The sequence below is a fragment of the Staurois parvus genome, unplaced genomic scaffold (assembly GCF_062004578.1).
Source record: "Staurois parvus isolate SC_StPar_1 unplaced genomic scaffold, SC_StPar_1.0 ptg000092l, whole genome shotgun sequence".
Lineage (NCBI taxonomy): Eukaryota > Metazoa > Chordata > Amphibia > Anura > Ranidae > Staurois > Staurois parvus.
Window position 1 is genome coordinate 2,438,038 of NW_028317888.1, and position 13,645 is coordinate 2,451,682.

Sequence of the window (13,645 nt, forward strand, 5' to 3'; positions counted from 1 at the left end):
TAAGAAATCCTTGCTCAAAAAGTGGCTGCTCAGCAACCCCTCCCATCGAGTGAACTTGAAGAACAAAAATATTTTCTTTCCAAGATAACACCTAAGAGGAGATCCCCACGAGCCGTGAAGGAAGTTTGCCTCGTATGGACATGACCAATTAGAAGCGTATACGTAGCCCAGTAACACTGCTCACCACCCTTGCATTATCTTGTATATATAAACTCACTTTTTCATTCCAATAAACTAGAAGTTTTCACAGACTAAACGTGTGTCAGTGTGGCTTTCTTCATATGTGTGCACTAAAGAGCTAGCATGATTAATTAGGACAGGAACAGATAATCATCGGACACTTAGTCCGGACTAAATCGCTCCCATAACAAGCTGCTTGCTGTGGGGGCACTCAACAGGAGGGAGGGGCCAGGAGCGCCTGTGGGGGACCTGAGAAGAGGAGGATCCGGGCTGCTCTGTGCAAACCCATCACACACAGCAGTAAGTATGACATGTTTGTTTTAAAAGAAAAAAAATGTTGCCTTTACAATCGCTTTAAGAGGAGTTTACTAATGGACACGACACCCTCAGACCATAAACAAAGCAAAAGTGACAAATAAATGTGACAGCAAATAACCAACCCAACAACCTGACTATAATACACTGTGTACAATGGAGGGAAGCTGACATACACCGGGCAGACCCAGGACTAGTAATCAGGGGAGTAGAGACGGGGGAACAGGATGCAGGAAACCAGAATCAGGGGAAAGTATACAAGATACAGGACGCAGGATCCAGCAGGGAAGCGGCTCACAGGCAGAACACTGAGGCACTGATGAAAACTACGGGGGGATTATATACCTTCCCAGCAGCCAGCATCAGGTGGAGCCTCATTACTGACATCTTCTGTCTGTTGGGAGACAAAGCAATGTCTCCTCTCTACTTCCTCCTGAATCACCTCTCACCCAGAGCTTCCTGTCTGTACCTGACATCACTTCCTGTCTATACCTATATCACCATCTGTACCTGACATCACTTCCTGTCTGTACCTGACATCACTTCCTGTATGTACCTAACATAATTTCCCATGTGTACCTGACATCACTTCTCATGTGTACCTGACATCACTTCTCATGTGTACCTGGCATCACTTTCTGTCTGTACCTGACATCACTTCCCATCTGTACCTGACATCACTTCCCATCTGTGCCTGACATCACTTCCCATCTGTACCTGTCATCACTTTCTGTCTGTAACTGGTATCACTTCCTGTCTGGGTAGAAGGGTGCTCACCATGTGGTGGAGCTCAGAGGAACTGCAGCTCTAAGAAATGTCTCATAGTTTGAACCTTGTTGTTGTTTCCAAGTGTTCTGGAATGTTCATGTCCATGACTTGTTGGTTCCAGGACTCTTCAGAGTGGCAGTGAGGTGATGACTCCGGAACACTCTCTGGGTTCCATCACCAGGCACTGCAATTATACCCGACTGCTGGGAGCCGGCATCTCCTTTCCTACAGTGAAAGTATAATTGTGACATCAGCAGAGAGGCAGAGGGAGGGTGGGATCAGGTAAGTACCACCACTGACCACCAATGCTGGGCTGGGGGTAAACTTTATTCTCACTGACACCAACAATGGCATTTGTTTTATCTAACTGACACCAACGATGGGGCTTATTTTATCTCACTGACACCAATGGGGCTTATTTTATCTCACTGACACCAATGGGGCTTATTTATCTCACTGACACCAACAATGAAGCTTATTTTATCTCACTGATAACAATGGGGCTTATTTTATCTCACTGACACCAACAATGGGACCTATTTTATCTCACTGACACCAATGGGGCTTATTTATCTCACTGACACCAACAATGGGGCTTATTTTATCTCACTGACACCAACAATGGGGCTTATTTATCTCACTGACACCAACAATGGGGCTTATTTATCTCACTGACACCAACAATGGGGCTTATTTTATCTCACTGACACCAACAATGGGGCTTATTTATCTCACTGACACCAACAATGGGGCTTATTTTATCTCACTGACACCAACAATGGAGCTTATTTTGTCTCACTGACACCAACAATGGGGCTTATTTTATCTCACTGACACCAACAATGGGGCTTATTTTATCTCAGTGACACCAATGATGGATGTCAAGGAAATCATGCCCACGATGACTGGGTAACTGGAGTGAGAGCCTTGATGGGTGGAAAATGAATGAGGGTGGAGCTTTCTCTGAATTCTCATCTGCTGTATTTTTAACTGAAATTGTACCTTTCATAAATCATTGCACTAATATTGTGTAAAATAATAAAACACATAAAACACCAGAACTACTAACAATTTATCCTCTAGTGTGTCTGCTGTTGTGAAGAAATATATATAATATTTGGGGGTTTTCAGTAATTTTAAGGTATAAATGGCTTTTAAAACATGTAAACAAAAAAATTAAAAATGTCTCCAGGACTCCATGGACCCCTTCATTCCACACAGTCTCCAGGAACCGGGAAACCACAGAGAAACCAAGTGTCCCCCGACTTCCTCTCCAGGCTGGGATGTCACCCTGGTTGGGGGCCCCCTACAGTAGAAGAAGCAGACTGCACCTGCCTACATCTTCTTTATGCTTTGTCTGATCAGGATGGCGGTCATTTCTCCCTGAACATGGAGCGCCCTAAACACGAGGTAAACGTGGTGCAGCATTGAGCCCCGTCCAGCTGTAGTGTAGACTTTGACAGGCTGCAGGCAGCGGGGCTGGATGCTGTACCTGTGCCTACCAGGTGTATTATAATGCCAGCATTGCACCCACAGGGACTGGACCCCCCATGTACAAGGGGCCTAAGAGATACCATCAGCTGGTGTCCTATTCCACCAGACCCCTATAACTGGAAGAGGACATGTTTGGGGGGATGTGTTGTAGAAGAACCCAGACCACGGTATTGTGTGATGAAATTATAATTCAACTTTATTAATCATATATATGTGACACTTTAACAACAGAAGAAAAGAGATAGATTGTTTACATTTCAAGGATCTATTTATACCATTTATATAATATTTGCTAAGAAACTGATTAACATATGACACACCCCTCATTAATACCAGCCCCGCCCACTTATGTGACCCTCTAAACATCCAAATCCCTGTAAATTCCCAGAAGACACTTTCATCTTTTATCCATAACAAGCTGATTGGGTACAAGAGAACCCCGAGCCCCTCCTACTCATTCCCACAGAACAAGACCATGTCACCATCTACAAGGTGAGAGGACCTGATGGAGAACAAGACCATGACCACCAGGACCATCGCCTGACTGAAGCCATGCTCACATTTCTTTCTAATGCTGCTTCTATGGTCTCCTCAGATACAGATTTGGCAGATGTACATTACTGGAACCCTTTCACTCCGGCCAATGTAAGGTTTACATCAGCAGCAGCACGGCCTTATAGCTACAGCACCCGGGGGTTGTCTACATTTGTTAGGCCAACTGTCGGCTTTCTGGTGGAAGTGATTCAGCCGCACTGAAGGTCCCCCCCCGCCATGTATACTGGGCTCAGCTGTCCCTCCTGCAAGCCCAAGACAGGCATGGTGGGTGTCAGTGGTGAGAGCAGGAGGAGATCAGCAAACATCTGATCTCTGATCTCCCCTTCAGTGAATGGATGTTGGATGTGGGAGATTATGTCACTTCTGGGTTCAGCGCTGTCATACTCCAGTCACTATGGTTTGGGAAGGAGCTGATTAGGCATGATCTGTGCTTGACCATCTTTCTTGGGGTACAGAGGTGACATTGGGGGTCTAATAATGTTCTGATGTCTCTTTAAAGAGGACCTGTGACCAGAAATATGTATCACGGGGAGCTATCAACCCCCTATCTGATAGAAGCCATGTTAAGTGAAGAGAGAGATGAAAAAAATTTAAGTAACACTATAAGAATAAAAACCCACAAAACAAATCACACGACACATTTTACATATCATTGCACAAGCGAGAGTGAGAACAATCATTCTGAGGCCATCGTTCACGGATAACTATCTGAACTGATAACCTATAAAGGCTCTTAAAGCGTCATCTTTGAACAATTTTTGGTTCTGAAGTTTGTCACCATTTCACAAGTACGCACAATTTGTAAAGTTTGACATGTTTGGTATCTATATACTTGATGCCAAACCCATATTTTATATTTCACCAAACAAATTGGGTCATATATTGTGTTCTTTGTGCACTAACGTTATCTTTTTTACAGAAAATATGTATTTGATAAACAGCTGTACTAATATTCTGTGACATGAAAAATGGCAACTACCACCATTATATTCTCCAGAGTCTCTGCTTTCAGATAATAAAAGAAATGTTTGGGGTTTAACTAATCATATGGCCTAAAATGTGAATATAACTAAAAACAAAAGCAAAATAAACTCTGGCAGTGAAAGAAAATACAGCAATATATAACATTTCCAAATCAAAACTATGATAGCGACTAATGGCTTAAGACGCAAACCCACCATATTACTCAACCAGGTTCCAACTAAACCCATCCAAAACATTGGATCCCACCTCCTCCCACCCAGGTTCCTGTTGGAACTCCTTTACCTTGTGTAGATATCCCCTTCTGAGATCCTCATTATCTAATATAAATGTACAACACTCTCTATCTGACACCAGTTTGTAGACTCCACCTTGGTCTGCCAAGAGATAGTCAGCTGCCAAGCAGTCCTGTGACACCACCTTAGGTGGTGGAGCCACTTCTGCTGTCAGCTCTGCAATAACATCAATGGTGTCATTGGTTATCTGATCCATGACTCCAGTACTCCGGTCCATCTTACTTATCTTAGATTCCCCATCCCGTCTATGAAGGGCTCACTGCATAAAGCAGCTCCAATCCATAGAAAATGTTTCTTCTCACTGGAAGGCCAGGGGAGTATTGGGAGAAATTGAGGCTTTCCCTTACAGATATGGGGGGAGGGGCAACATAACCTCAAGTAAAGCTATGGGTGGAATTGAAGGGAAGACATTTTAGGGTGCTCCTTCTACACAAGAAGCAAATGTTATCTGGAAGGACTAGGAATCCATTGGACCAATGGGGATTAAACATTCTGCAATTACATTGAGAAACCATGAAATGGTACTGGCCTGTGATTGGCTCTCCTATTGTTAGTGAAGTAAGTGAAACTCCCTTTGTCAGTGTCATTAATGGAAAGAAACCATGTGAAATGTTTCTTCCAAATCCAAAAAGGTGACCCCCTCGGGTAAGTACCCATCCTAATATTCCTGATATGAGTTTGTAGTCCCTGCTATACAGGAAACATGTGGGCAATCATTTACACCTTTTACAGCAGGACAGTAAATATCAGAACACAATTCAAACATCAGACCAACAGCAGGAAGTCTGCTAACTGAATGTGTAATGCAATCTGTCATTAGCATTCCCAGAGTTCCCTCTGCAACATAGTTGTATCATCTGTTGGTCCTGTCTGTAGATCTGTTATTTCTCACCTTCTGTAACAGGGTGAAAACCCTGATCAGTCTGCAGGAACATTACACAGCAGCGTTGTCACCCTGTACAGGGAAGTCTTAGATAGATTATAAGTAAGATACACAAGTAAAGTCCAACTTCAGCTAACGCTTCTACAGCAGTTACAGCAACAGGATTTCTATTAGGTTCAACCCACCATATGAATGGAAGATGACAGTTGTAAGCACCCCCAGCAGTGTTATATGGTGTTTCCCAACCCCCCTAACTTTCATTTTTGCCAAATAGCTTGGCCTTCTACAGGAAGCAGAAAAAATCAGATCTACTGGGAGGGTCAACAGGTAATAAAAATGTTACAAGGGGAGACTTGGAAAAACATAAAACGTTTATGCTAATGACAGATTGCACCATTTATGTAATTATTGATTTTGCCCATTGTTACACTTTAGTGCCGATGTCTTAGCATTTCCAGGAATAATTAGCGCTCTTTGCAAACTTTGCCCCAAAAAGGGACCCGTTCATTCAGAGTCATTAAAGTGAACCCCAATAAGAGGAATTTCAGTCTCCCAGAAGAAGTGGTAGGAATATGACCGCACACTTAGCACTTTGTAAGTTCAGATCTCTTGCAGTTGTACCGTGTGAATAGTTTATGGAGATGAGCAATAGCTGGACAGAAAAAAAAGATAACAAAGACATCCAATCTTCACCTGATAGAATCCCTTTTGAGAAAACCAGATGAAACATAAGTGGCCAGCTGGGAGTAGGTGGTACTGTTGAATACATCCCCTAAAACAGCATTAACTCAGTGTTGGAAGGCCTACACCAGCTTAAGAAGTTACTCTCTAACCAAACAGAGACCTCTATCTGGCTGGTATCTCAGCTACAGACCTGTCTGCAAAGATGTCATCCATGAGAGGAGATGGAACATGGAAAGGAGGCATTGATCATGGGAGAGGAGGTGGTACATGTAATGGGAGGTGTGGACAAGGTGGGCTTAGCTGGAGCCCTCAAGCCTAGCTTATGATGTATCAGTTCTCAAAAGAACCTGGAATGGACTCTCCTAATGAGGTTTCAGAGGCTTGGCAAGAAGACATTGGACCCCATCCTAGACTCTGGTACTGAGGCATTGTTGGTCATGTATTGGTTGGTCAGATTCTGGCAATGAAGAAAACACATGGGAACATAGCTCAGTTAGTGAATGATGAAAATGAATTACATGTTCAGTCAATGCTCCATAAAAAAGGATAAAGATGAGAAAGATGAGGAATACAGTTCAGTCATTGCTGCTTGTCTGAAGAAATGTCCAAAGGTAAAATATTCACAGGCCTTCTAGCTGTGTTTATGATGGACATAAGCACTAAAACCAATGAATCTGATCATTAGAGTCCTGTTTGTTCAAAGATTTTTTTTTAAGTAGCATCATGTCTTCCTTAGTTTGTGGGAAGACATTGGGCCTGTGAACCTAATGGGACAGCTGTGACTTTTTTAATATTGCCCCTTTTTTCTCTGGAGTTTCCTCTATGCAGCTCAAGCTTGTGAATCCTCTGGTGATAGATTAGCCCGGCATTACCTGTAAAAGCTTTGTCACATTCTGAACATTGATATGGCTTCTCTCCAGTATGAACCCTCTCATGTATGACAAGGTTTCCTCTCCGTTTAAAAGTTTTATCACATTCAGAACACTGATGTGGCTGCTCTACAGTGTGGACCCTCTGGTGTGCTATGAGAATTGACTTCTGTGTAAAAGTTTTATCACATTCAGAACACTGATGTGGTTTCTCTCCAGTGTGGATCCTCTGGTGTATGATAAGATATGACTGCCATGTAAAAGCTTTATCACATTCAGAACACTGATATGACTTCTCTCCAGTGTGAACCCTCTGGTGTATGATAAGCTCTTTCTTGGTTAAAAAAGCTTTGTCACATTCAGAACATTGATATGGTTTCTCTCCAGTGTGCATCCTCTGGTGTCTGATAAGATGTGACTTCTGTGTAAAAGCTTTGTCACATTCCGAACACTGATATGACTTCTCTCCAGTGTGAATCCTCTGGTGTGTGTTAAGACTTGATGTCCGTGTAAAAGTTTTGTCACATTCAGAACACTGATATGACTTCTCTCCAGTGTGAATCCTCTGGTGTCTGATAAGATGTGACTTCCTTGTAAAAGCTTTGTCACATTCAGAACACTGATATGGTTTCTCTCCAGTGTGGATCCTCTGGTGTATGATAAGATTTGACTTCTGTGTAAAGGCTTTGTCACACTCAGAACACTGATATGGCTTCTCTCCAGTGTGGACCCTCTGGTGTATGACAAGATCTGTCTTCCCTTTAAAAGCTTTTTCACATTCAGAACACTGATATGACTTCTCTCCAGTGTGAACCCTCTGGTGTATGATAAGATGTGACTGCCATGTAAAAGCTTTGTCACATTCAGAACACTGATATGGCTTCTCTCCAGTGTGAATCCTCTGGTGTCTGATAAGATGTGACTTCCATGTAAAAGCTTTGTCACATTCAGAACACTGATATGGCTTCTCTCCAGTGTGAACCCTCTGGTGTATGACAAGATCTGTCTTCCCTTTAAAAGCTTTTTCACATTCAGAACACTGATATGGCTTCTCTCCAGTGTGGACCCTCTGGTGTATGACGAGATCTGTCTTCCCTTTAAAAGCTTTTTCACATTCAGAACACTGATATGACTTCTCTCCAGTGTGAACCCTCTGGTGTATGATAAGATGTGACTGCCATGTAAAAGCTTTGTCACATTCAGAACACTGATATGGCTTCTCTCCAGTGTGAATCCTCTGGTGTCTGATAAGATGTGACTTCCATGTAAAAGCTTTGTCACATTCAGAACACTGATATGGCTTCTCTCCAGTGTGAATCCTCTGGTGTCTGATAAGATGTGACTTCCTTGTAAAAGCTTTGTCACATTCAGAACACTGATATGGCTTCTCTCCAGTGTGAACCTTCTGGTGTGTGATATGTTTTGCCTCCATTGTAAAATCTTTGTTACGTTCCAAACAAGAAATAGCTTGAAATGACTCCTCTTATGTATAAATGGGTTGGACTTTACTGTAAAGCAATTGTCACTTCCAGAACACTGAAATGACTTTTCTCATGTTGTCCTCTGAGGTTGGATCAGTGTTGAAGAGGACCCAAAGCACTTATGACATTTAGAACACGGATATGACTTGTGTCCTGTGTGACTCCTCCAGTGAACTGCAATAAAAACATTCAGTCAATTAAGACACCCAGACGTTTGGTTTCCCATGTGACTGAGTTGTATTCACGAAGACCAGCATGACCAAAAACGTGGTTCATCAATCCACCTGTACAAAAAAAAAAAAAAAAATCAGAATTCTATATAAAAGGGCTAAAGTTAGTTTTTATTTTTAATGATCATTATTAAATATATCTTATATATCATCGCAGGCTGTGTCAGCATTATGGTTGTCCTCAAAGGGCCAGTTGTAACTTTAAGACTAGATGTCCGAGCACCTCACCCCCCCATTACATCAGATGCCAAGAACCCCACACCCTCCCTAACATCACTGTGCATATCCTTTGGGGGCAGAGCTGGAAAGCAGAAAGTGCAGGGTCTGGAGGAGGACCAGAGGAGGAGTTGACTCAATTACCAGAGTCTGCTGAATGCTGAGACCAAGGGAGGTGGAGATGAGGGGATGCTGCAGCTGCACTGAGAGGTGCAGGATTTGGCAGAGGAGTTCTTTTCTCCTCTCTGCTGCCGACTCCTGAGACAAGGTGGGGGAGGAGACAAGGGGGTACCTGTAGGAGAGGTGCAAGGGCCACATGAAATAACTTAGAGGGCAGGATCTGGATACAGGTGTTTGACACCTGTGTTATATATATAGAAAGCATATGTACATCATCATTTGTATATATACAGTGGGGATCGAAAGTTTGGGCACCCCAGCTAAAAATTTGTATTAATGTGCATAAAGGAGCCAAGGAAAGATGGAAAAATCTCCAAAAGGCATCAAATTACAGATTAGACATTCTTATAATATGTCAACAAAAGTTAGATTTTATTTCCATCATTTACACTTTCAAAATAACAGAAAACTAAAAAATGGCATCTGAAAAAGTTTGGGCACCCTGCAGAGTTAATATCTTGTACTGCCCCCTTTGGCAAGTATCACAGCTTGTAAACGCTTTTTGTAGCCAGCCAAGAGTCTTTCAATTCTTGTTTGAGGTATCTTTGCCCATTCTTCCTTACAAAAGTCTTCCAGTTCTTTGAGATTTCTGGGCTGTCTGTCACGCACGGCTCTTTTAAGGTCTATCCATAGATTTTCAATGATGTTGAGGTCAGGAGATTGTGAAGGCCATGGCAAAACCTTCAGTTTACGCCTCTTGATGTAATCCCCCGTGGATTTTGAGGTGTTTTTAGGATCATTATCCATTTGTAGAAGCCATCCTCTCTTTAACTTCAGCTTTTTCACAGATGGCATCAAGTTACCATCCAAAATTTGCTGAAATTTCATTGAATCCATTTTTCCTTCTACTCGTGAGATGTTCCCTGTGCCACTGGCTGCAACACAACCCCAAAGCATGATTGATCCAACCCCATGCTTAACAGTTGGACAGAGGTTCTTTTCATTAAATTCTGTGCCCCTTCTTCTCCAAACGTACCTTTGCTCATTCCGGCCAAAAAGTTCAATTTTAACCTCATCGGTCCACAGAACTTGTTTCCAAAATGCATCAGGCTTGTCTATATGTTCATTTGTAAAGTTCAAACGATGATTTTTGTGGTGAGGACGTAGAAGAGGTTTTCTTCTGATGACTCTTCCATGAAGACCATATTTGTACAAGTATCTCTTTATAGTGGAATAGTGTACCACAACTCCAGTGTCTGCCAGATCTTTCTGGAGGGATCGTGCAGTCAAACGTGGGTTTTGAATTGTTTTTCTCACAATCCTGCGAGCTGTTCTGTCTGATATTTTTCTTGGTCTTCCAGATCTTGCTTTAACTTCCACTGTTCCTGATGACTGCCATTTCTTAATTACATTTCGAACAGAGGATATTGGCATCTGAAAACGCTTTGCTATCTTCTTATAGCCTTCTCCAGCTTTGTGAGAGTCAACTATTTTCAGTTTCAGTTTTCTAGACAACTGCTTAGAAGAACCCATGGTGCTGATTGTTGGGGCAAGGTCAGATGAGTCTGGGCATTTAAAACCTTTGAGACTGACATCACCTGGTCTTCCCAGACGATGATTGAGAACAATCCATGACACTGGCAGGTCTCAGCTTGGCAAAGGGAGCAGTGCATGCTATAAATTCTGCAGGGTGCCCAAACTTTTGCAGACGACATTTTTTAGTTTTCTGTTATTTTGAAAGTGTAAATGATGGAAATAAAATCTAACTTTTGTTGACATATTATAAGAATGTCTAATCTGTAATTTGATGCCTTTTGGAGATTTTTCCATCTTTCCTTGGCTTCTTTATGCACATTAATACAAATTTTTAGCTGGGGTGCCCAAACTTTCGATCCCCACTGTATATATATATATAATTTTTTTTTTAATTCAACTAAATTGTATTATTTAAGTTTTTAAGTGCACACAGTATATCCAACATTCAGCCCAGACAATGGAGTCATACATTCTAATGTATAAGCAGTTGTGGCAATGTTACAGATCATACAGAACAATAACTTGCTTTGTCTCTGGTGTCACTTTTACTTTCTATAAACAAATGAAAAGAGAAATAAGAAGCAACGTAGAACAATTCACCTGTACATGGCAAGTAACTCTCCCCAGTACATACATAGAGAGCTGACTCCGTTCAAGTAGGCCTGTGTCTACAGGATCATACACCAAGTATCGGCCTCCAATGTAGTTACCATTTAGTAGGGTACATTTTTAGGGGCCTAAAAAAGTTAAACCTATAAAAACCTATGACAAATGAAGTATGGGGAGTGAGTACCGGAGTATCCAGCCAGTTCTGCCAGAGAGCCATAAGTCTCCTAGGAGAAGTTAGGTTTTCATGTATTATTATGGAGTTCACCTGCTCAATCCATGCCTGGTGGGAGTATGAGTTGATAACCAGAATGCTTGGATTCGATTTGCAGGTACGTTCAGAAAGTACATCTAAGGATCCAAAAATTGCAAGCTTAATCTCAGCTAGGGAGAGACTTTGTTCAATTAAAAGAAAAACTTCAAAAACAGGTGACAAAAATGTAAATGAGAAGCTGAGAGAAGAGCTAAAAACACTAAAAATACCCCCACAGATCTATCCTAGAAATTCAGTCTAAAATGTAACAATTACACCAAGAAAACCCTCAACTGAGGGAAGAGATAATGACACCAAAGATACAAATGGAGCTCAACAATCAGGAAAGAGAATCAAAGAGGATGATTTACACAAAGTACCCATCAAGGAACAACAGACCGGTGAGACCAATCAGCTTCCGAAATGTAACAAGACAAAGACCAGCAATAGCCAAGACAACTCTACTAATCCTGAGACCACAAATAGTGATGGCCGAACACCCCCCTGTTCAGGTCGCGGTCAAACATCTGAACCTACAGAATGTTCTACAGTAAATGTCGAACACAAAGAACTGAGAGGTGTCTTACCGCATCTGAGTATGAAGATACCGCTCAGTTACTAATATCCGGCATGAGTTCTATGATGAAGTCACGCAGTATTTTAGTAGTGAGACATTCATTCATGTTCCTGGTGTCAGTGGGGCTCCCCGATGGCAGCTGAAAGTCAAAAGAATTGTCAGCACTGCCCAGCAATTAAAAAAAAACAAGCCCATCGAGACTGGTATGGAATTTGAGAGGAACCTTCCATGACAATTTTTTTTTTTTAACCATTTCCATACCGGGCACTTTTACCCCCTTCCTGCCCAGGCCAATTTTCAGGTTTCAGCGCTCTCACACTTTGAATGACAATTGCGCTGTCATACAACATTGTACCCAAACTAAAATGTTATCATTTTCTTCACACAACTAGATCTTTCTTCTGGTGGTATTTAATCACCGCTGGGGTTTTTATTTTTTTGCTAAATTAACAAAAAAAGACCAAACATTTTTAAAAAACACATTTTTCTTTGTTTCTGTTATAAAAGTTTGCAAATAAATAATTGTTCTTCATAAATTTAGGCCGAGATGTATTCTGCTACATGTTTTTGGTGAAAATAACCCAAATTAGGATGTATTTTTTAGTTTGTAGGAAAGTTATAGAGTTTACAAACTATGGTATAGATCTGAATATTGATCAATCCTGAAGTACTGACAGCCAATCTAATTTCTTGAGGTCCAAGAATGTCAGAACGGTACAGGTATCCCCCAAATGTCAGGACAGTACAGATATTCCCCCAAATGTCAGAACAGTACAGATATCCCCCAAATGTCAGGATGGTACAGATATCCCCCAAATGTCAGGACAGTACAGATATCCCCCAAATATCAGGACAGTACAGATATCCCCCAAATGTCAGGAAGTACAGATATCCCCCAAATGTCAGGACGGTACAGATATCCCCCAAATGTCAGGACAGTACAGATATCCCCCAAATGTCAGGACAGTACAGATATCCCCCAAATGTCAGGACAGTACAGATATCCCCCAAATGTCAGGACAGGACAGATATCCTCCAATTTTCAGGACAGTACAGATATCCCCCAAATGTCAGGATGGTACAGATATCCCCCAAATGTCAGGACGGTACAGATATCCCCCAAATGTCAGGACAGTACAGATATCCCTCAAATGTCAGGACGGTACAGATATCCCACAAATGTCAGGACAGTACAGATATCCCCCAAATGTCAGAACAGTACAGATATCCCCCAAATGTCAGGACGGTACAGATATCCCCCAAATGTCAGGACAGTACAGATATCCCTCAAATGTCAGGACGGTACAGATATCCCCCAAATGTCAGGACAGTACAGATATCCCCCAAATGTCAGGACGGTACAGATATCCCCCAAATGTCAGGAAGTACAGATATCCCCCAAATGTCAGGACGGTACAGATATCCCCCAAATGTCAGGACAGTACAGATATCCCCCAAATGTCAGGACAGTACAGATATCCCCCAAATGACCCCTTTTTGCAGAGTAGACAGTCCGATGTACTTCATAAGAGGCATGGCGAGTTTTTTTAAGTTGTATTTTTTTTGTCAGAATTTTTCGGAAAATGAAAAAATTTAAAAAA

The 13,645-nt window shown here is 41.9% G+C and overlaps 1 protein-coding gene across 1 annotated transcript in view; it reads right to left on the reverse strand.

The window, feature by feature from the left end:
- LOC149468115 (uncharacterized) overlaps positions 1–13,645 on the reverse strand; it is a 368,056-nt gene that overhangs the window by 299,409 nt on the left and 55,002 nt on the right. The window contains 1 exon segment of the mRNA XM_089670677.1: positions 7,168–8,381. Coding sequence (XP_089526803.1) covers positions 7,168–8,381 — 1,214 coding nt within the window.